Source organism: Vipera berus, assembly GCF_964194415.1.
Source record: "Vipera berus genome assembly, chromosome: 2".
In the NCBI taxonomy this organism is placed as follows: domain Eukaryota; kingdom Metazoa; phylum Chordata; class Lepidosauria; order Squamata; family Viperidae; genus Vipera; species Vipera berus.
The window spans coordinates 166233237-166257754 of NC_138203.1; the positions used below are offsets into that span (position 1 = coordinate 166233237).

Genomic DNA, 24518 nt, shown 5'->3' on the forward strand with positions numbered 1-24518 from the left:
GAAGGGGAGGGGGCAGAGCCGAAGGGGCGGGCGGGGGGTGGAGAGCGGGGACGGTCGGAGGCATCCCCTGCCCATGAGGGCCTGATGGAAAACACAAAGGATCTGGTAAGTGGAGCTCCCGCAAGCCCCGGCGAAGGGGCAGCGCGCCGCGGGGAAGAGCCGCGGCAGAGCTCCGGCCGTTGGGAGGAGAGGGCGAGCTGCCGGCCGCCTCGGGACCTACTCCGTCCCGGGCCGAGAGTGTCAGGGCAGCGTCTCTTCCCCTCCGAGAAGAGAGGGACCCAAGAGCGGGGGGGGGGAGTCGGGAAGAAACTCGGGTCACCCTCCCCCCCCACCACCAGGCTGGGTGGCCTCCCCGCTCCCCCACTTTTTTTTGGGGTGGTGGTGGTGGAAAGTCTTTCGCCCTGCCAGGTTTCCTTTCGGTTGGTTCGGTGCTCGTAGTAGCCTGGGTGCCGCGTTTTAAACCCGTTTTCCGGGTTTGCACAACGTTGAACTGTTAACTTACCCGAACAGCCTGGGGGCATATTACCTGTTTCCTCCAAAGGCAGAACAAAACAAAAACCAGCCCTGGTGAAGAAGTTGTTTACCCTGTGTAAATGCCGTCAGAAGTTTTGTAACTTAGAGCATTGTTTCCCAACCTTAGGAACTTGAAGATGCGTGGACTTCAACTCCCAGAATTCCCCAGCCAGCATAGCTGGCTGGGGAATTCTGGGAGTTGAAGTCCACGCATCTTCAAGTTCCTAAGGTTGGGAAACGCTGACTTAGAGGGTTGTTGTTTTTTTCCTCTCTCTCTCGTTGTACAAGAGCCCTTGTGTACTGAGTAGAGCCAGTTCCTTTTGTGATAGCTGCATGAGCAGCAGCAGTAGTTTATGGCCAGAAAGTGGCAGGAGAGGAGGAAGTGGAGGCGGTCCTAAGGAAGGTAAATATGCTGTTTGGCCATGTGTAACATTTGCGGCAAACATGCTTTGGAGGGAAATGTACACAGTGCTAAACAAATAACAGCCGGTTACATTTTCCCTGTGCTCTGTTTGGTTTAGCTGTTATTTGGGAAAATAGAAAGTGGAATGCGAGGGGAAAAAGTGGGGTTGTAAAATGATTTGAATGTCACAATCTGTGGATAATATGAGTATTAGGGAAAAGAGAAACCTATTCATTTAGGAGGACTAACTCAAAGTGTTTTTTAAACTTTTAAACTAAATAAATGAGGAAGGCCTAGGTTCACGTACAGCTAAATTAATTTTAAAGTGAGCCAAATTACAATATATTGCTTTTGAAATATAAATATTGGACGTTAGGAGGAAATGTTCAAATATACATGCATTGTATGTTGGCCATATGCTAGTTTCATTATGTGTTGAATATAGAGCTTTTTAAGAACAAAATGGGTTTTCCTGAATTTGCTAGTTTCAATTTAATGCTGAATTCAGTGTGTGGCTGTATATAATGTACTTTTAACATGTTCATTAGACGAGATAAAATGTGTCAAGATAGATTTCTCTAATGTATGTAGAAAAGGGCAGCTACATAAAAATACAACATCTTTTACATGGGTCAAAGTAACCTTGGTTTTGTTGACATTAAGCTACATTTGTTTTTCACTTTCTTCAGCTAGTTTGTCTTTTCATTTAAGTGCTCAGTATAAGCTTGTTTACTATTTGAATGTGTAAACTGTTCAATTATGCCTTTTCTTATTCCAAATGGCCTAAGAATTTATAAGCATATCTGTTTCTTTTTCTTTCAAAGACTCAACACAGATTATTAGCATGTTCCCATTCTGGCCATTGTCACTGTATTTCAAAATATTTAACATGATTTTTGTCTTGTAAATTGTCGTCTTCAGTAAGGTATGAATGGGAAATTAACTTTTCTGAAACACAATTCAACATTTTCCAATTATAAATATTTCCAGGGTACTTGATCAACTGATTAATATAAATTGTTATGAACAAAATTTATATTTGCAGTTAACTCCATAGATGTTTATAATGCCTTTAGATTTTTCAGAAGATGGAGTTGTAAAAAAGTTTCATTGATTATAGGACATAGTGAAAATCTTTGATAGTGGCTGTCTAAACAATGCTAAGCCAAGGTCTTTTAGGCATAGTTTGTTTATCAAGGTCATTTTAAGCCAAAACAAACTATGTTTCTTTAGATGGTGAATTTAGTCAGAATGTGCTAAATACCAACTAGGATATGTCTTTATTCTGATCTAAAGCATAGCTTATATTTGATAACAGCTGTAAAAGTCTGTAAAAGAGCATAGTTCAAACAATGTTCTACTAATAAATCATGCAAATGAGGACCTGTGAGATTTAAACTACTGCATTCTTATTATATAGATTAGTTACGGTAAAGGACAAGCCATAATTATTTTTCTGTTTCAGAAATAGGTGCACTATTATGTGGTGAGTAATATATTCCAGGAGGTATCATATTTTGATAGGGACAGATCTTTCTTGCGCCTGTAGGATGGAAGTTCCTGCTCACCACTCTTTTCTATTAAAAATAGCCCAATTCTAGACTCTGGGCCTAAAGTTGGCCACAGAAAATTTCTGTATACCACCCAAAGGGAAATTTAATAACAAACCACAAAAACTAGTCTTGTTAAATAAAATGTAAAATAATTTCCATTTCCCATCTTTTCATAGTTGACAAAGCTATGAATGAAGCAGCAAATTGTTATTTCATCTCCTTCCCTACATCTCAGTTTATAACTCAGTTTAAGATTTTTCTGCCTACTATTATGGAGAAAACAACAATGCATGTATGTTTGTGTTTATTAAAATTATTAAATTTTATATTATTGAAATTAATACCAGGATAGAATTGTTTGTAAAGCTAATTTTTATTCAGAACATTTATAAGATACTATTACGTGTATCATAAAATAAAGTCATAAAACAAGAGGGAACATGGAATTGTACTATGTTTCCCATTAGCAATAATTTTTCCAATTTTATACAGTACAGTACAGACTATCCAGGGGTCACTTTCAGAAGATACCACTGAATGACTGCAGGGGGAGCAGATGTATGGAATGTTGCAAGAACCTAGCATGTCTGGAAGCTTTTCAGTTTTTACATGTGACAATTGGAGTGATTATGTGGAATGCATTTTATAGTAATGTAATCAATATTTGAATGAAGGATATCTGTTGCAGCTGTTTCAGGAGCAAAATGTAACTCATGAAAGCTTGTATAATTTTGGGCTCCAAAAGGATTAGTTTGTTCAAGTTGAATTTAGACAGAGGTGTGGAAAAGAAATCTTCTTAGTTTTCTTATCTGTAAAACAATTTCATTCAGTGCTTCACTAGTGGAATTTCCTAGCTCTTATTTTCACTGTGCCTCTGTTAATCCAAACAAACGTGAATATGTGATATGGAGAAATAAAAAAAAACAGGAGCAATTTCATTTTATGTGTGGATAGCATTCTGTCAGTCCTGGATACTACTGGATGCAATTCCAAATATCCTTTTATTTCTATACTTAGATATTATTTCATGCTGTTTTGCTATATGAAATATCTGAAATGAAGATATTTCTAGAATATCTGGAAGAAAAAAATCTTTCTGAATAGTTCTGGTGATGCATAGAACCCACATTCATGCAGATTTTTAAGTTTTGTTTTGTGATACTTGGATTTTCATTCTGTCAGTTGCCATGGTGATGTTTCTATGGCAAATTGTCAACTTTATGAGAGTAGTTTAAATTCTGAAAGAGAAACATTTCAGAAGCTGGCAGTATTTAGTGATTGGCAGAATCAGAACCCTAGAGATTTGGAAGAATATAAATGATAACTTTTCTGGAGTTTCTTTATTTCTAGTGGGAATAGAGAATTTTGTTTGAAAACCACTGGGAAAATGGCAGAAAATAAGACTTTAGGTACAGTTTTAGTAAGGTAGCTTGTGGAGTTTTGTCATGTGACTTCAAGTGTGACTTGTTTGCTGTGCTGGAGGAAAGGAATTAATTGAAATCTTTTAAAGTAAGAGGCAAAATGACTAGTGCAAGTAGACCTCCACCCTCAGGAAGCCTTTTCAGCCACCTAAAAATGTAGCACAAAGGATCAGAAACTATTGAATCACACAGATTTTGTATTGGGAGAAGTGAAAAAGGGAATCCATGAGCATCAGGAACATTTTTTTTATTTTTCTATTTTTTTTCCATTTCATTCCAATTTTTAGGAACATATTTTCTCCCACAGCCACATTATAGAGTTTACCTGATTTGATTCATTAACCTCTCTTATGATATTTTGGAGGAGAGATGACTGGAGAGGCTATAATATGAGGTGCTTCCATCATATTATAGTATATTAAATTGATGCAATATTTTATATACATTTCCTTATATACTGCTCAAAAAAATAAAGGGAACACTTAAACAACACAATGTACTGTATTTAATAGTAGGATGTCTTATTTTCTGTTCCCTTTAATTTTTTGAGCAGTATATATAACAAAGCCCTTTGTTGCTTGCTTTTGAGATTGCAGTAGAAGAAAGGATATCAATAATAAAATAATATTTTTTTATGTTGAGAATAATATAATTTTACCAATATTTTGTTTGTTCTTCTAATTCTAGGTGAGGGAATTGTATAACTTTCTGATATTACTAAGATGAAATTCCTATTCTTAAGATGTAATTCCAAATGCCAATAAGCCCAATGATAAAGGATGCTGGAAACTATAGCTGAACAACACGTCACAGGTTTCTACAGTTTACATAATGAGTTGCTTCAACAATTGAGATTGTGTGTATGTGTGTGTGTGTGTATATACACACACACACATATATACACACACACACATATATATATATATATACATATACATATATACATACAGTGCTATTTAAAAGAGGCAATTGCATATGTGTTTAATATTAGCTTGTTAAATTATTGCAATATTTTGTCCACTTCTTTTTATTCAGATACTTCAATAGTTACTGCTTTTTTTCATTTTAGACTGAACATCCTTCAAGGTCAGAAAGGAAGAGACGTGATTCATTCGGGATGTTCGATGGCTATGATAGCTGCAGTGAGGATACAAGTAGTAGTTCTAGTTCCGATGAAAGTGAAGAAGAGGCTTCTCCCTTACCTTCCAATCTCCCAATAATCAAGAACAATGGGCAGGTTTACACTTATCCAGATGGCAAATCTGGCATGGGTGAGTGCAAATATTACAGATTTTTCAATGGAGTGTTCAGTCAACCAGATTATTAATAGCACTGCCTTTAGGTTCATTCTTCTTATTAGAAACCAAAGATTGTGGCTTTTGTGTATGTGTTACCAAAAAAGGATAAGTTTGTTAATGGTGCAATATTCCTTGTTAGCATTTAAATTACTATCAAAATGTTTGTACCATAATATTATACAAATGCACTACTAAATGTACATGCATTTATTTTTATACAACATTTGGGCTTTGCCTGATATTAAGATAATTCTGATATATTGTTTTATCTGGACGTAGGAAGATGGATTCAAGTTGAACATGTTAAAAATGTTAACAAATCATAGTAGTCTTTATGAAGAAATTCAGGACCATAAATGTTTTGCTTTTGATTTTTTCTAAGCTCGGTCCAGATTTTATTTTTCCTTGTGAATGAATATATACAAATATATTAAGCCTGATGGGTTTATTGGCTGGCTTTGATCTATATTTAGAAAAAATGGAAAGACAGATTATTAAAACATGTGGGTGCGGTGACCAACCTTTTATACAACAGGGCATAATTTCATGGCAGAGTAAACTGTTCTATTATTTTATATTTAAGTATCCTAACTAAATATTACTTCTTAATTTATGAGATAATAAAGCTATAATGCCTAGCAAAAGTAATTTTTAATATTATGGTTTACTTCCCATAGAAAGGCTGTTTAAAAATTGCATGTTTTGCTGCTTTAATAAGCAGGACACAAATGCCATAAATGGGATACAGTGACTGATAGATGTTCATAAAATGCACTATGTATGCCATTGCTTAGATGAGATAGACAGCCACACAAATTGAATAAATAGTACAGTAATTATTTATGTAGTAATATATGTTGTTTCACTGCTTAAATTCAGGAAAATGCTACAGCAGTACTGTAAGCACGACAGGCAGATTACAAAACTGATTGCTTACATTGCAAGAAATAACATCTGAAAAATTCAATGTTTGAAAATGTTTGTTTGCAAACAATTGTCTAGTCTCTAGTAGAAATATAACTAAAGTCTACAAGGAAAGTAGTAAAGTCAAGAAAGAAATTAATCTGGCATCTGCAAGATTAGTAATACGCAATAAATACGCTAATACACCAATTAATGCTGAATATGATTCTTGAAGGAAAGGGTATGTGTATGTGCATGATATAGTACTAGCTTCTATGTGAGCTGCAGACTGAACCTACATTGATTATACTGTTTTGTTTTTCTCGTTAGCTACCTGTGAAATGTGCGGGATGGTTGGTGTCAGAGATGCCTTTTACTCCAAGACCAAGCGCTTCTGCAGTGTTTCCTGCTCAAGAAGCTACTCATCGAACTCTAAGAAGGCCAGCATTCTGGCCAGACTTCAGGTAACGGTACAGTCACAAATTTTATTATCTTTACCATATAAAGTTTTCTAAGATATGTTATGGTTCAGATTAATACACAACAATGGCTTTTCATTGTAACAAAAATGCTAAATAAATAAATAATTTTTTTTTAAAAAAAAGATTAGTCCAAAGGTCTGAATCAAGCACTTGGTTTCCAACTGTAGCCATCATAAGACCTCCTGTAAAATCATATGGAAGGTACAAACATGAGCTTTCTTACTTTGTCCCTAAGAACTGGATTCAATTATACAGTGATTCTGAGCATTCTAAGATAGCTGCGGAGAGACAGATTCCTGGAGGGGTAGCTGAATCCTTCTTTACAATGCACAATCCTTTGGCCATCACTGCATCCTGTCAGAAACATACCATAAGGTCTAGTTTGTTTGTTTGTTTATATAACTCTCACTAGGGTTTATAATACAACTTCATAAAAAAATAACAGATTTTTTTTTAAAAAAATACAGTAGCAAGATCCACCACCCATAGCAAAAGCTTGATGGAACAGCATGGTTTTAATTGCCTTTTGAAAGGCAAAAAAGGATATCTCCTTGTACTTAACGAGACAAGTTTTTTCATAGTAAGAGGGCTGCCCCGGAGAAGTATACCTTCTGGCCACTGTTTCTTTTGCTTCATGGAGAGTGGGGGACCCTCAGCAGCTAGCTCAGGATGAATACATAGGATATGATTTGTAAGTACCCATAAGCATTCTAGTAATTTATTTATTACATTTCTATGCCACCCATCGAACTGATAAGTGACTCTTAATTGTCCTTTGACATCATAACAGATTTTCCTCTTCAATTCATTATTATATGAATGTTTCATCTTCTGATAATTTGGTATTAGCATTTTGCTTTTTGAACACTTTGGGTGATTTATAATAATTATACACCTCTCAATTACTCCGGGGAGTTCACAAGTCAAACAAACAAACAAAAACAAGAACAAAAGATGGCAAAGGTAACAAAAATTGTACAGGAATGAAAAAGAAACCGGCCCACGCAGTGCAAAAAAAGAGGCTTCAGTCACTCTTGCTAATGGCCTGAATGCAGAGCCAGGTCTTCAAGGCCTTTCAAAACAACAGGATAGGACCCGTCCAGATCTCATGGAGGAGCCTCAGGTTTTGCCCATCGAGAAGGTGTGCTTCTAGGGTCACAATATTCAGCATTGTTTATTCAGAGGAACCCAGAGTGTGCAAACCTGACTAGATTAAATCTATGGGAGACAGCTGGTCCCTCAAATAACCAGTCCTGGGCTAATTAGGATTTTATAGGTAATGACCAGCAGCTTGAGCTGCGCCTGGAAGCAAACTGGCAACCAGCATAGCTTGTAAAGCAAAGGTGTTGCCTGGGTTTACATTCTGGACCAGTTGAAGCTTCCAGGTGGTCTTCAACATGAGCCTCCTCTGAGGGGATCAGGGTGTAAGTGACATGTAAAGTGCCTCCCTATCTAGGAATCTCTTATATTTTATACAATATTTCTAATTCACTACATAAATATGCAAGCACTCTGTATACCTGCAAGCATAACTACAGTAGTGATTTTTTAAAATACTTCATGCTTTCAGTCTGTTTTCTAAAAATGTTACCAGTGGAATTATTTATTTTTCAGTATTGACATATTTAAAAGTTATTTTATCTAAGCTTCCAGACTCTGATTTAGATTAAAGAATGTCTGTATTTCTTAGCCTCCTTGCATGTAATACCTAACTGAACATTTTCTGAATTCCAAAGTCAGCATTTGCCATGACAAGACTTAGGTTTTTGTAATCTTGCTAAACTGGAATAAGGATATTCTCATAGAAGTTATTCCTGATCCTCCAAAGATTTGTGTTAAAATAAAACTTAATATTTTACCTTCAAAAGGTGTCCTGAATAAATGTAGCTAGTTTGGATCTAACATCCTCATTTATCCAATGCTATACTGGAATTTATTTAACCAATTGTGGCAGAATTCTAATGTTACATCCAAATGTATGTCATAGGTTTGCATAAACAATGGAACTAAACATAGAGAACATATACATTTAGTTATACCAAAGAGAACAAATATGTTCTGTTTCCCTATCTGCATGCTTATACAAATAAGTCCCAATAAATTCAATTAGACTTACTCCTAAATAGGTGTGCATAGTATTGAAGGTTAACTTTTTCATTTTACCATTTAGCAACAAACTAGTGTGATTAATTTCTGAAAGTTTTCTTACATATCCCCTTCTGACAAATATTCAATTCATATTACAATGATTACAATAAATATGATATACATATCAGCAGAAGTGTGTTCACTAAATATATGGGTGACTCAGCTTGGAGGAGTCTAATTGATAGTTCAATGACTGCTCCTTGGCAAAGTGAGAAAGTTGCTTTACTGTTCAGTTATCCAAATATCTTTTATGGATTTCAATAAAAAGTAATGAGAATGTCTATGCTGAAATTATCTCTGAACAGTATGACTAATTGGTATAGTACTCTAGGAAGAAAGATATAAGATGATTTGACTGTCGTAGGCCTATTGTTGCATTAAATATTTCTGTAGAGAGAATTCTAATGTATTTTCAACTATAATTGTTAGGTATGAAAGATCAGGAAAATTCATTTTTGCGCTCATCTGAATCTCTATTCTGGATGGAACTAGTACTAATTAATCATGCAGCTAGATCAGTATGGAAGTCAACATAACAACCAAAGACTTTTTAATGTGGAAACCAGGACAACAGTGAGAAAGTCAGCTAACCATCTCACAGCTTTATCCTAATAGCCTGATCTCTCTCCATCCCATAAATTTGTTGATAGCATCTCTTGATTCTCCCCTTTCTTGCTGTGCTTGTTGCAGCCAGGAAAGATAAGTGGTGCAGGAGAATAGCACCATTGACTCAAATTGCAGGAATAACTAGTACATTATCTTCAAGAAGCAAAGTGGCATTTATTTACCCAATTCTTGAACACTATTGCATTGTGAAAAATCTGTATTTTCTCCAGATGATATTCCTATTTTTGGCATGGCAGAACTGTTATTTGTTACATTTTTTTAAAAAAAATAAATTAATATCAAAATAGCAGTTGCTAGAATCTTTTGCAAATGGTTTGAAAAAGTAAATTGAGTCGACCTAAAAATATGGGACACTGTTTAATTAATTTTTCTCTGAATGTAAATGTTTTTCTCTCAAATTTTTCTCATGAATTTTCATTGCTATAAATTGATATCAAATAAATTTGAAAACAAGAGTGTTGCTTTATCCAGTAGAATCACCGCTTCAAACGTTTGTGTTGTGTTTTTGAAAAGAACCTTATTTAGCTCTTGTTGTTTCAGGGAAAACCTCCCACTAAGAAGGCTAAAGTGTTACAAAAACAACCATTAGTTGCTAAATTAGCTGCGTATGCTCAATACCAAGCAACAGTACAGAACCAGTCCAAGACTAAAACAGGTAACATTGTTATTAATCACCACCAAGTAACAATTATGGGGAAAATTTTCCCAATTTTGTAATGGAGGGAATAACCTTCTAAAGAATGGTTAGATTAAAAATATATAATATATTCCAGGAAATTGAAAGAAGCATACTAAAATTCCTTATCTGAGCCTTTGCTAAAATACCCAGCATATTCTTAGTAATAGAGTTCTTAGGTTTTATTATTGGCCTTTTAGTTACGTCAATGGTTGTAAAAGCACTTTCACCCAATAGGCTGGGAGAAGAATTTACAGAGGTGTATCTGCCCTGATCTAATATCTATCCTATATACCTTGACAGTATGCCTTCATTCATGTCAAGTCAGTGTTGTGCATCTGGCCTACATCAGATGACTATTCTATTTTGATAGAGAATCTCTTATGTAACCCACCATATTCGTCAGCACACTATGACTTTTCAGACAAATTTTGAAGATTTTTCCCCAGTGCTGCTCTTCTGTAATTTTTCTAAAAGATTGAAAATATTGTTTAAATAAATGTATATTGCTTATATATAGGAAAACAAAGAACAATGCTTCTGTGCTCATTTCATGTATAACATTTTGTACCTTGCTTCTTATTGTTGCTAAATGCAGTAACTCTCATTCTAGCATCTGTTCCAATGGAAGGTTTCAATTGGGGCAACTATATCAATAGCAATAGTTTCACAGCAGCTCCTGTGAATTGTTTTAAACATGTAAGTATATTGTTTTTAATGTACCATTATATTCATTAAAAATAATGAAAAAGATAACACACTGTTCAAGGGTTCCTTTTAACCTGTGTCTTAGATATGCAGAGAATTAAAGCTCATAAAGTTAATTATATAGAAAATGTGGCCTTTCCCCTAACTGAAGTTAATATTCTAAATTAAATTGCAATCCAAACTTCCTTGATTATCTAAATTGCAATCTTCAAATCCAAAGAGGTACCCTACTGTTCAGTTTATGTAGTGGCTATCATAATTTCAGTGACAATTTTTTAAAAGTCATTTTAGAGATGGTGCTTAAAATCCTGTGGACCTGACCCTAGGTATCTATCAAGCTTTGGTGCCGAGTTTCCTTCAGTGAAATCTGGTATTGTAGATTAAACTTCTTGTAGTCCCCTTATGTACAAAACAGAGCTTTGCATTTTTCCTCAGAAGCAGGTGGAGTTCAGAACAAGCATGTTTTTCAGGTTGATTTTGCAAGAAGGAACAAGTTACAGTAAGTTACTCTGTCATTAGTAAGGCATGTTTATATAATAGAGTGCATAATTTTAAATTAGTTATTTTACATTAACAGGGATTAAGAATAAACTTGTTTTAATAGAAACCTGGCTGATCCATCCAGTAAACTTCCTTCTGGAGTTAACCTAAGGGGTGCCTTTAAAATATGATGGTTGGATTCAGAGTTCCTCCTGTCAGCAGTAGAGAAATTGTTTTGGAAATATCTTATGCAGTGTCCTTGAAAGACTGGACATATGGCTAGAACAATAGGGGAGGAGGAAACTAAAGATAGTTGCCTCTGCTGTATAAAAATGAGTTTTCAATTAATGAGGAGCATATTCAGCATTGGTGCTCCTGTTTATGCTTTCAGCTTACAGATGTAGGAATTCAGTGTTTCTTTTGTACAGCATACAGGGCCAGTTTGACCAGAAACAAAACAAACCATCAGGCAGTTTTAAGGTATGGAATGGCACCTGAAAAAACCCATACACATTTGTATGAGATTTTTTTTTACCTCCCAACAGCTAATTGCCTCATTCTTGTAGTACATTGTGGCCGCTAGATGAGAAATTATTAACATGTAACAGTAAGTGAAAGTAGGCGAAATAACAATATCTGTGATTTAATGCATTCTCACTCTTTATTAAGGAAGCATGATCAGAACATGGCAATTAAGACCGTTTTGCCTTGTAATAGTTTGTTGACGTCACCTGTCACCTTGTTCTGTCTCCTTGCGTTAATTTGCTTTGTCATCCATGTGTCATGAAAATTTCATGTAACCAAATTAACAAGTTCAGTCTCTGCAACAGACAGGATGACTGCCTTTCTGGCTAGTTAGCTTTGATTTTCAACTATAATTCAAACCTTTAAAAAAAATGAAAATTCTTAAGGAATTTCCTTAGGAATAATATCCATTAAAGAGCGTGGGATGTAAAGTAAATATGTATAGGATCTGATTATAGCCCTACTATCAGCTTCATTTTTCTATAATTTCTGCAACAGACCATATAGAAGGATCTTGAAGAAGAGTTTTCAGAAAGAAGAAAAGTATATCCAAGCTGCATTCCAAGGATCAGAGCCATTAGAACAGACATGTCAAACTCGCGACATCATGTGATGTCGTGCAACGTATCAGGACGGTTTTGCCATTGCCGGCAATAGGGTGGGCGCAGCTTGCCGGCAGTTTGACACCCCTGCATTAGAACATAGAATCATAGAGCTGAAAGGGACCTCAAGAGATTTTCTAATCCAATCCCCTGTTCAAGACAAGAGCCGTATACCATTCCAGTCAAATGGTCGTCCAGTCTAGTTTTCAAAAACTATTTTTAGATCTCCACAGATATTCCAGTTGTACTTGGGGTACAGGATATGTTTCAACAATAGTTCCATGTTTTTATATATTTCATTCATGTGTGCAACATAACCAACAGGTACTGTACATTGCCATTGTGTAAAAAGAGAAACTTTCTATAAAATAGTGATAGGGTAAGTAACAGGTTATTCTCATGATGAGCAGGCAACAGTCTGTAAGATTCACCCAAAAGTGTTCAGGAAGCAAAATCTTTGTTGCCCAGTGCTAACAAATCACTGTTGCAGAGCTGAGCTAACTTGCACTTAGTACCTTATAGCAGAGGTCCCCAACCTTTTGGTCACCAGGATCCGGTTCCGTGGAGAGAGGTTTTTCCATGGACTGGAGGGGGTGTGGTTTCATGTACTGCCTGCATGCCATGGATGGGGCTTTGCTTGTTTGCGTGGCCCGGTTTCTGGCATGCCGCAACCCAGTGTTGTCCACAGCCCGGGGGTTGGGGACCCCTGCCTTATAGGAAAGTGCAGCCTTGGAAAATCATTCTAAAGAGCAGGGGCCACCTGCATAGCTTCACGGTCCCACAAGGTAACTTCATTTCAGTGAAGGAATCTGGAGCGTGCTTTCCCCATTAGAACAGATGGCACGGGGGTGCACCAGATATTTATATTGGATGAGTTTTCTTATTTATTTGTATTTTTACGTTATAATTAAGGGCTTCTTTTTAATATTCTTACCATAATTTTAAATGTCACTTGTGGAAAAAAAAATTTGGTATGGTTTATTTATGTTTGTTTTACTAGTTTGCAATTTGGGCCAAATGGCTTCTATATAACATTAACTGTTCTATGAAGATAACAGTAGGCATCCAAAAAACACACACACACAAACCCCTGTGTTTTTAGAATAAAAACATAAATTGATGCAAAGCTCACAGATTTTAATACACTATAAAAGAATGACCTTTATAGGGCATAATATTCCTCTGCTAAATTTTATTCCTGCCACCCATGTTTGGAAAAAGGATATATCTTCAAAAATCACTTCAGGAACCTGTGCTAACCTTTGCACTTTTCATTCATTTTGTCTGATGTTAAAAGGTAACTTCCCAAAGCAAATAACATTAAACTGGGCAGGAAAACTTCAAAACTGCAGTAAACATTTGGCAATTAAAATTAACAGCAAGAGTAACTTCAGAATGGTCGCTATGTAAAAGTCCGAAGAATATTATTATTTCTACTTGGTGTACTTATGCATGTCCCATCACTAGATACTCTGTTGTTTACTCTAATGTCAATCAGTACTAAGCAGGTGGTATTGTTTTGCATTCCAATTTTTGACTGAAAATATTTTCAAATCACTTGATATAGCTGTTTCACGATTGAGGCATAGCATTTTGTACTAAAAATGGCATGTTTTAAATTTGAAATATTTTAGTTCAAAATGTTTTTGATATATACATAAAAGAAGATACATAAATTACATCAGAGTGTGAATAAATATTCAACTAGTAAAATGAATGACTTTTACATAACTAATTCAAAATGGACTTAGATACAGTGTAACTATATACCCAGAATTGAGTATTTATTTATAAGAGAATATTTTGAGACTATGCATTCATTAAGAGTTGAGAACAACTTGATGGCACATAATCCATTTTGAGGCAATTTCATTTGCAATATGCTTATTATTTGAATACTTTTATCATTAACCTAGTGTGTTTTAGCCATAGTTTTTGTTCGTGGGACCAGGAATGAATCATGTTGAAGAAGCCCTTTCCAGCATATCCTCTTATTTCTGGCTATTGAACAGTTATATGGATAATGTGTGGTATGAATATGCTGCTTTAGATGTTCCACAAAGGATTGCATATTTTTCTTTTTATTGCTGCTTTAACACTGCAGTTTGAAAAAAAACCACATCAGGTTGTTCTAAGAACATATCAAGATTATCCTTTATATTTGGTGCTTTTACCAGGATTAACTTTATTGCATAATACTAAATGCAGATTTTACCACTAACCGTAATAGAATCATCTATCTTAGATATCTGATTTTTGCCCTTTTTTGCCAAATAGTGCAATAAACCTTCAGTTTAACAGATCTTAGCTTAGTGGACTTCTGATATAATGAATACTTTTTTGTCTGGCCTTTACTTCGTGCCTTAAATCATGGAGAGTTTATTAAATTGTTTAAATGGGATAGTTTGATGCAGATTTTGTATGTTCAGATTTAATAGCAATAGCAGTTAGACATATACTGCTTCATAGTGATTTACAGCAATTTACAAAGTCAGCATATTGCTCCCAACAATTTGGGTCCTCATTTTACCGACCTCTGAAGGATGGAAGGCTGAGTCAACCTTAATGGACACTAAAATTTAATTTCTCCTTCCAAATGGTCCATTAAATTATTGGATCTTGGAACAAAAACTATTTTTTGTTGCAGAGGATTTTTTTTTCAGATTTTCCATTGAAGAAAACCCTATACTAAGACATCAAATTATCTGAGGACTAACATATCTGGATTGCAAAATGTCTAGACCATCACTAGATGGCAGCAGTGTAGTGATTGTCCAGATTTTTGTAGCCCAATTATAGTAGCCTTAAATGGACATGTCAAACTTGTGATGCCACATGACATCTTGCAACATATCGGGATGGTTTTGCCATTGCCGGCAATGGGGTGGGCACAGCTTCTGCGTGACGCGTCCAGCCTGCGGGCTGGCAGTTTGACACCCGTGGTCTAAAGACTCTAGTCCCTTTTAAGTATAGTATTGGCAAAACCTGCCAACTTTTACTTAATACGTGGCCTGATTGTATGTGTTAAAATATGCAGTATGCTGAATAAGGGTACCATAAGCACACATGAAAATTGCTCTCATTATTTGAACTACTTTTTAAATTAATTGATTAATTGGGAGTTGCTCATAAAATTTGTTTCTGAATATATATATATATATGCCTTTGAAAACATTATAAATTTATTTTCAACTTATTAATAAAATAATGTTAAAGGAAATAAATGCTTCTCTTTTCAGTAGCTAACTATTGATGGCATTGGTTTGGTGGCACCTTTCCCCATTTTAAATTCAAGGGCTTTTTTGATTCAAGAAATGTATGTTTTTTTCCACTTGAATTCCAAGTAACAGTTATCGTTTGCTCACTTGTTGGGGAGGAAGGAGAGACCACTATTTTTTTTAAAAAAAAAAACAATCCATGTTGTACACATGTCTCCAATTTTATTTATTAAATTCTATCCTTCCTCCAAAAGTTCAAGATAGCATTTAAAATCCTTCTTGAATTGTTACCTAGAACAACACTCTTGTGAGATATTATTTTATTTTATTTATTTATTTATTTTAATTCCATTTATATCCCGCCCTTCTCCGAAGACTCAGGGCGGCTTACAAGCTTAGCAGTAGCCTTCATTCTATGTATATGCCTGCTTATTAGGGCTTTCACACACACCCCAAGCGGCATTATTACAAAGTCAGCTTAATTGCCCCCAACAATCTGGGTCCTCATTTTGCCTACCTCGGAAGGATGGAAGGCTGAGTCAACCTTGAGCCTGGTCTCAAATCTTCCTGTCCGTGTCTTGTTGTCTGACCACCTTTGTGATAGTTATGGGTAGTGTACAGTATTTGCAAAATATGACTAGGTATCACTTATACCTCATTTGATCCTTTAAGTCAAAATTTTATACCAAAGATGTATTAGTCCCTGAAATTCCAGAGCCCACCAGGTATTTTTTACTAAGCTGAGCAGTTAACAGTAATACCTAGCTGTCCTATTCAGATACTATGTGGTCAGCCTTTTTTGGATAGGGAAGGCCATTATATGAATCTGGACCTCACCCATCAAGACCTTCCTGTTTGCAACTTACCTTGCAGGGAAGGCGGCTGTCCCTCACAGATAATTCCTCCAGAGTGTGCGCTGGATCAAAGTGGTGGCCAGGCAGACCTTCCTTTTATTGGGAAGGAGCCCGAGGTGGATGTCTTCATCATGAGTCTAGAAGGTAAACTTGTTCTTATCTGTACACTTATGGTTCTGCTAGTAAACGTCGTGTTCAGGAGAAAACAGTATACTGAATATACTGTATACCATCATTTCAAGGCCACAAGATCCATACCCATTATGGCTTTGTTCTTCAGAACTGAGAGCCATATGGATTGGTGTAGGAGGAACTAGCTGAACCACTATCTTTACACAGACAAGGACAAGTTTAACTTTCTGCTGTTACCCCTATACCAATCCGCATCTTTGAAATCTGGTGCCTCAAACTTTGGTCATGAACTGAACAGAGTAAAAATGACTATAATGCTGACAGGACTCTGAACCAATTGGATGAGAAACCTCAGCCAATGGGATAGCTACTTCTACTGGCTTTACTACACACACATGTGCATAAATTCAATTTTATATCACTTTTCAACAGAAATAAACTAGAGAGAGATTGCTCTGGTCCATATGTTTTAAGAAAGAGCAGTTAAGTTAGTGTCTTGAATCTCTTCATTGAAACGGACCTAGTGAAAATACTAATAAGATTGGTTTGTAAATTAAAGTTGTTACAATTTGGAAATTTTAACTATGTATGTTTCTTGTAAATAACATATGTTTCAGATGATGTTAGTGTAATAATACTTTTGAGTTGTTTTTCTGTATTAAATCTGTCTGTGCTAAGCTTTCCCTGAAGCAGATAGACTACTAAAAGAGAAGATCTGTATGCCAGAAACTATGTTGAGTGGATGTTTGCACGACAGTTTTTTCTCCCACTTTGAGACCACTGCAATAAACCAGAAGTATGGACGCATTCCTTGTAAAAGAACAGATGCTTCCATGTGCTTCTTAGAGGGTGGGATTTAGTATTGGATTTCTTAAGAAATACCGTTTGTATGGTTATGAGGCAATTATTTTGTAGTATTCAATGTGCCTGAAGCTGTTGTCTTGAAACTTACCTGAATGCTGCTTTTATTGTCACTGTCAGGAACATTAGTAGTATCCTGTCTGGGAGCCTCCATAATAGTTCACAAATTTAGTAAAAATTCATAGAATGGTTCCTATTTCAGCTTCTGTATTTTATTCTTTTTGTCGCCTTGTCTAAAATTGTAGCATCTAAGATAGAATGCACTTTTAAGCAGTCAGAGGATAGATACTTCAGAAACCATCAAATAATATTCAGAACTATACCGTACGTCTCATATATTTTCCCATTAACAATCCATTGAATTTGATTTCCCCTTGAGTCATGGTCAAACTCTCCATTGTTAGATGTCAAAGTGCTGCAAAATTTTGAAACCAGTAATTCATTATGTAAACGTTATACCTTTATCCACATTTTATTTGATCTGTATCTTCTGGCACAACTGTATAATTCTCATGTAGAAATAAATCCCACTGGGTTCAATGACCACGGTAGTTTCAGATTGTTTTGGTTCTCTAGTCACTGCCAAATTTCCAGTTCAGAAAGTATACCACACCAGCAAAGGAACAGGCCAAATGAAATCTTCACTGAAAACCTAAAAAAATATTAGGGGTTAAGTATTGAGATAATTAATAATGTTTCCTGAGTAAACACATTTTCTTATTTCCAGAATTTAGATGATTATTATTATTATTATTATTATTATTATTATTATTATTATTATTATTATTATTATTAATTTATTTATTTAATCTCATTTATATCCCGCCCTTCTCCGAAGACTCAGGGCGGCTTACAATTTAAGCACAAACCAATGTGCTTAGCAATAGCCTTCATTCTATGTATAATAATAATAAGTTGGAAGGGACCTTGGAGGTCATCTAGTCCAACCCCCTGCTAAGGCAGGAAACCCTATACCATTTCAGACAAATGGCTGTCCAGTCTCTTCTTAAAAACTTCCAGTGTTGGAGCATTCACCACTTCTGGAGGCAGGTTGTTCCACTGGTTAGTTGTTCTAACTGTCAGGAAGTTTCTCCTTAGTTCTAGGTTGCTTCTCTCCTTGACTTGATGTACTTTTTAATTACTCTCATGTCAAGTGCTTATATTGCTATAAACAAAGTTACTCTGCAATAATTTGTAATAGGGTATCTCAATTACAGTTAACTATTTCTTGTAACTTTTCAAATGTGTTAATTAAAAATTAAAAAAGGTTTTAATTTGGCTAATATACATACATACATAATACATACATACATACATACATACATACATACATATTCCCAATATGTATACTTTCTGAAATTATTGGGGTAGTTCTAAAAAAACAAAAATATTTGTGCATCTAAAAATTACATATTTCTTCACTCCTACATTGTTTGAATCTATTAAATGTTGATTTTCTATTTAGTCTCATATTATTTGCTGCATTTGACTCTAGATGGATTTCTTTTTATTTCTGTAATAATATGATTTTCCATCATGCTTAAAGTCTATGTAAATATGAAAAATAAATTTCCTTTGTCTGGAATAATGGGGGAAGGGAGGAATGATTCTGTACTGTCTCTTAAAAAAGGTAAGCTTTAAGGTATTGCTGCTAGTATGTTTTCAAAATTGTGTGTATTTTCACATGTTTATCTGTGATGCGACTTTTATTTTCCTGATTTACATTGCAGGCACCTATGGGGACATGCTGGGGTGATATCTCAGAGGGTGTGCGTGTGGAAGTCCCTAACACAGATTGCAGCCTACCTACCAAAGTCTTCTGGATTGCTGGGATTTTGAAATTAGCAGGTTATTAATTGTTATAATCATGTATTTTAAACTATAATTGCTTAGGCAGAATTGAAGAATTATTCCTTTGAAAAATTTTTCAGAAATAGGAATCATCAGTGTTAAATAGCTTAATTGTTAGATTGTTTAGTGAGGCATATCTCTTAGGAATAGCCAGTGAGTTTTGATCATAGAAACTGTAAAGAATAGCTTGTGGCATATTGAATGATACATTGAATATTAATTATAATCTTTAGCATCTTCAGAGACTGATGAACCATTATTATAACTGTTGAACTTATCAGAATGGTATGCGATTAGCTTAAAATTTTTACTAGAATATGTGTGCCCATATTTATATTCATGTTTTTAGTACTGATACTCAAGATTTGTTTAAGGAATTGGGGGCCTAATGCAGTTTCACAATTGGAACCCCCGCCTCCCAATAACCTGGATTAATACTGCAGATGTATTCCCCCAAAATAAGCCCTTAAACACAACCTCTGTTTCAGGTTACAATGCTTTATTAAGATATGAAGGCTTTGAAGGGGATTCAAATCTTGACTTCTGGTGTAACATCTGTGGACCTGATATCCATCCAGTTGGTTGGTGTGCAACCAGTGGGAAACCTCTAGTTCCACCACGATGTATGTAAATATAGCAGTAATACTTTGAATTATTTGTCTCATTCTCTCTGTGCTGATAATGATGGGACATTATTAGACAATATTTTTAAATTCTTATTTAGAAATGCCTATCCTATATTAAAATTGAGAGCACTACAGATTATGTACTAAGATGTTTGAGTTACTTTTGATTAAGTAATTTGCAATAATTAATGTATTTGGATTACCATTAAACTTCTTGATTCTCATTCAGAGTTTCTTAATTCAAAGTTTAAATAACTAATGCATGTTTTTTTCTTGACAGCCATTCAACACAAATATACAAATTGGAAAGCTTTTCTGGTAAAAAGACTCACCGGTGCCAAAACTCTTCCTCCTGACTTCTCTCAGAAGGTGAGAGTGACTAAAACTGTGTGGGAAATTTGCTAATAATTGAGGTGTTAAATCAGTTTGGAGAATTTTCCTTGATCCTGCATGAGGGTTTTTGCAAGCTTGAAAATAGCCCTGAGACTAAAGCCAAGGAAGTATTTGTTTATCTTTCTCACCACATACCCCTAAATTTGAATCCAATATTTTAACTAAAAGCTAACCTGTTAAAAACAGGCATAGCATGCAAATCAAAACTCAAAGCTTCTATAGCTTGAGCAGTAATAATTTTCAGGTGTTTGAAAAGATACAAGAAAAAATTATTCTGATTCTAGTTGACTGTATAATATTGGAAAAAGATAGTTTCTCATTTAATAAACTGATTGAGAACTTGAGAGGTAAGTCATGAAAGCCAGTAATTAGAGTTGCCTAGTCTGATAATCCAAACCAGTATTTCTTAAAGTGTTGTCCGAGGGTCCCTGGGAGTCCCTTAAAACCTTCACAGTGGTCTTCAAAATCAGAATTATGTCAAATATCGAAGATATTTTCCAAAAATTAAAAAGAATCCTCATATTTATTTGTTTAAAAATACAGAGGTTTTTCATGAAAAATATTGATGTTCATATATAAGAGGTTTAATATTGCTTTTTACATAATTCAGTATTCTATGAATGCATCAGTTTTTAATATGGTAATTTTTAATAAATATAAACCATATAAATTAAAGCTTTTTTGGGGTCTTCCATAATTTTTAAAGGTAGGAAGGGGTCGAGCAAAAGGTTTAAGAAATACTACTCTAGATTGTCTGAATGAAAGACTGTCACTAGACTCTGAAACCTCATTGTTAATACCTTCTAATAAATATTCTGATCTAAATTCCCCCCCCCCCCAAAAACAACAACAACATTGGCACTATGTATAGAAACACTGTAAGATGCCATTGACATTTGGAATTCTGCTGCTTGTATTCTCCGAAAACTAATTTAACATATACAGACCTTTGTGACTAACGTTGTGTGCAGATGTGTTGGATAATAAATATTTGCAGATGTGCATGAATTAATGCCGCACAATTACTTGTTTCAAGGTATCTGAAAGTATGCAGTATCCTTTCAAGCCTTCTATGAGAGTAGAGGTTGTCGATAAAACACACCTCTGCCGAACACGGATAGCAGTTGTTGACAGTGTAATTGGAGGCAGGTTAAGATTAGTGTATGAAGAAAGTGAGGACAAAACAGATGACTTCTGGTGCCATATGTACAGCCCACTCATTCATCCTATTGGTTGGTCTCGGAGTATAGGACATCGATTCAAAAGATCTGGTAAGTTAGGATGTAACAACAAAGCTGAGTGAACAGCATTTGGTTTTTTTTTAGATAAAGGCATTTAAAATTATATTGTAATGTCATTCTCTGACACAAATATGATTTTACTACTTATGTCAACATTCAGTTATATTTTTGACTAATAATATTTTTAGGAGATCATGATTTTCAAGTAGTGGAGGAGGCAGCCTTAATTTTTCCTTTTTCTTCAAAGATATTACCAAGAAGCAAGATGGTCACATTGATGCACTCCCACAATTATTTGCTAAGGTACGATATTTTAGAAGAAATGTTATTCATATTGAAGAAATTATTAATTTTAAAGAGTGTTAAAATTTAATAGGTATGATTCATCAGCACTTAATATTTCAAATGATTACTCCAATAAGATTTGAAGACAAAGTATTAAACAAGTGGCAGAGGCAAGTAACTGAAGCTTCAGATTTTACAAAACATTAATGAATGAGGAGGATTGCAGTTCCAGATTTTAAACTTCATTAGCCAGCTAGCTGTCTAACTTGGATTACAGACTGGATTACATCCTGTTATGGCTACACTGCCTCTGTTGAAGGAATGGGACTCCAAGGTAGTTTGCATAAATGTCTTTGGCTCAGTACTGTAAAAACAGACATCTATAACAATCAGTCGATAAAGAGTAGTGTATTAAAAGGATGGGATAAATATAGAAAAAGAATTAGCCCACATTTATTACCCCTTGCTTCAGTAGAGGTAGTCCTCTTATCATAATGAACCCTGCCCATTATAGCTGCAAATCCTGATGCTTGTTAAGTGAGGCACATAATTGCCCGGCTCTCCCAAATGTGATCATTAAGCAACTGTGTGGGCTGTTAAATAGAAAGAGCTCCCTGCCCAAAGAAGGAAGGCAGCTGCCCTCCATGATTAAAAAAGAATTTTTGCACTGGGCTGGAGAAATGAAACTTGAATCCTGAAGCCATGCTGTTTCCCTCCCCTCCCAGGACTAGCCTTTCCAGCCTTTAGAAACGCTCCATTTGCTAGTGGTTTTTTTTTTTGGCTAGAGACCCTGAAAATTTCTGAAAGGGGTGAAGAGCTATAAAAGTCCTTTTTGCTAGCTTTTCAGCATAGAAGGGCGTTTTAGAATCAGCATCTTTGAAAACAACAGGGTTGCTTCACAGAGAGTCGGGTGAAATCTCTCTTGGCCTGTGCTGTGAAGTTTTCCAGCCAGTCTCTTTGAGAGCAGACTGCTTTTATGGAGGGAGTTCCCCCTTCCACCAATGTGGAATGAAATCAACGTAGCAGGCAACCCTTCCACTCTCAAAGAGGCTGGCTGAAAAATCCATCCCAAAATGGGTCCTGGCAGATTCTTTTTATTCTGTGACTTTGAAAAAAATCACATATAATGTGTACTATAGACGAATGACAAATTAAATTGTGGGAATATGCATTGCTGTCATATAACGCTTACGATATTTGAAAAATAAGTCTGATACAGAATTTAACTTGGAAACCATTTGTGCATTATAATTCTACAGAGAGACATATATTGCACTTGAACTCTGTGTTTCTCTTAACCCAAGGCTTTAATGCCAGGCCTTTGTTTAAGTTACTAAATAAGGACAGAGCTCTTTGATTAAGTAAATTAATTCTCTTCACTATGATTCATGTTATGGCTATTGTTATTTATTGCATATTGAATCAATCTAAATAATCTGAAAATGCAAGATACGGTACATTAATATGTAGCATTAGTCTAACATTACTTTGACATTGTATACTGCTTATTTTTTCCTGTTCTTCCTAATTCTCTTTTTTCTTGATTGTGTTTTTAAGTATTTACTACTGTGAAATAGAATAAAGGAAAGAAATGAATTTGCATCTGAGTGAAAATGATGCATCTAAAATACATACACAAAGACTGAATAGAAAATAATGCCTTAGCAGGTGTTTTGGTCTCTGGGTATGTTTGCTTTTTTGCCATATATCAATGTGTGCTATGGGTATTTTTTAGGTAAAAGAAGCTGAGTCCAGTGGAGAATGGTTCAAAGAGGGGATGAAATTGGAAGCCATAGATCCCTTAAATCTTTCTGCTATATGTGTGGCAACAATTAGAAAGGTAAAGATAATTAACTTATGTGGTGGGGGAATGTGAGCTGGAGGCAGCCATTATGGCCATTTTTATTTAATATTCTAAGTCATGGGTGTCCAACCTTTTGGCTTGTATGGGTTACATTGAGTGAAGAGGAATTGTCTTGGGCGGCATATAAAATATGTAATATAGTTGATATATATAAATCGCATAATACTAAAAGTTTATGATATTATGGGGCCACATTACTAGCTGTGGGCCACACCTGTGCTAAATTCTACTTAATATATTAATTTCCATGTGTGTTAAAAGGAGCCTGTAAAATGACATTACAGATTATATGGACCAATTGCATAACATGGACTATTTATATAAAGGAGCTGAACTAGGAACTAGCTGGTGGATTACTTGTACCCCACACCAAAATCAGTCATTTGTAAAAGTACCAATATATTACATACTTAGTTGACCATGATTGAACTTGAAAAAAGTTGCAGGGTTGCCCATTTAAGCTGGATGGTCACTAAGAAGTCCTAGATTAGATTAGATTAGATTAGATTGGACCGATCATCATCTCCTGCGGCTGGTCTTCCGTTTTGCCACCCTCCGCCGTGGGGGTACGGAGCCAATTAGATGGTACCGCCCCAGACGCTTAATGGATCCTGATAGATTCCAAGCGGCGCTGGGGTCCCCACCTGCCTCCATTGCTCACAGCTCGGCGGATGCCTTAGTGGAAGCCTGGGAAAGGGCAGCCACTGAGGCACTTGACCGGGTTGTACCCTTGCGGCCCCTGACCCGGCGCAGATCCCAGCGAGCTCCATGGTTCTCCGCGGAGCTCCGGGAGATGAAGCGTCGGAAACGGGGCCTAGAGAGCTGTTGGAGGTCTAGTCGATCCGAACCCGACC

The 24518-nt window shown here is 35.7% G+C and overlaps 1 protein-coding gene across 10 annotated transcripts in view; it reads left to right on the forward strand.

Annotated features, from left to right (window-relative positions):
* The first annotated feature begins 31 nt into the window (after positions 1-31).
* Positions 32-24518, forward strand: part of MBTD1 (mbt domain containing 1) — a 55916-nt gene continuing 31429 nt past the window's right edge. For 8 of the 10 annotated variants that reach the window (XR_014025643.1, XR_014025644.1, XR_014025645.1 and 5 more), the window contains exons 1-11: positions 32-105; positions 4960-5161; positions 6422-6555; positions 9874-10003; positions 10638-10723; positions 19135-19252; positions 19744-19878; positions 20162-20250; positions 21311-21545; positions 21763-21818; positions 23536-23640. Coding sequence is in view for 6 of the 10 variants with exons in the window: in XM_081321436.1 (XP_081177562.1) it covers positions 85-105; positions 4960-5161; positions 6422-6555; positions 9874-10003; positions 10638-10723; positions 19135-19252; positions 19744-19878; positions 20162-20250; positions 21311-21545; positions 21763-21818; positions 23536-23640 (1311 nt within the window). In the remaining 4 variants the exon portion in view is untranslated. Of the gene's footprint in view, positions 106-4959; positions 5162-6421; positions 6562-9873; positions 10004-10637; positions 10724-19134; positions 19253-19743; positions 19879-20161; positions 20251-21310; positions 21546-21762; positions 21819-23535; positions 23641-24518 lie in introns of all 10 variants that reach the window. The other 2 variants (XM_081321440.1, XM_081321441.1) reach the window with 2 other exon arrangements.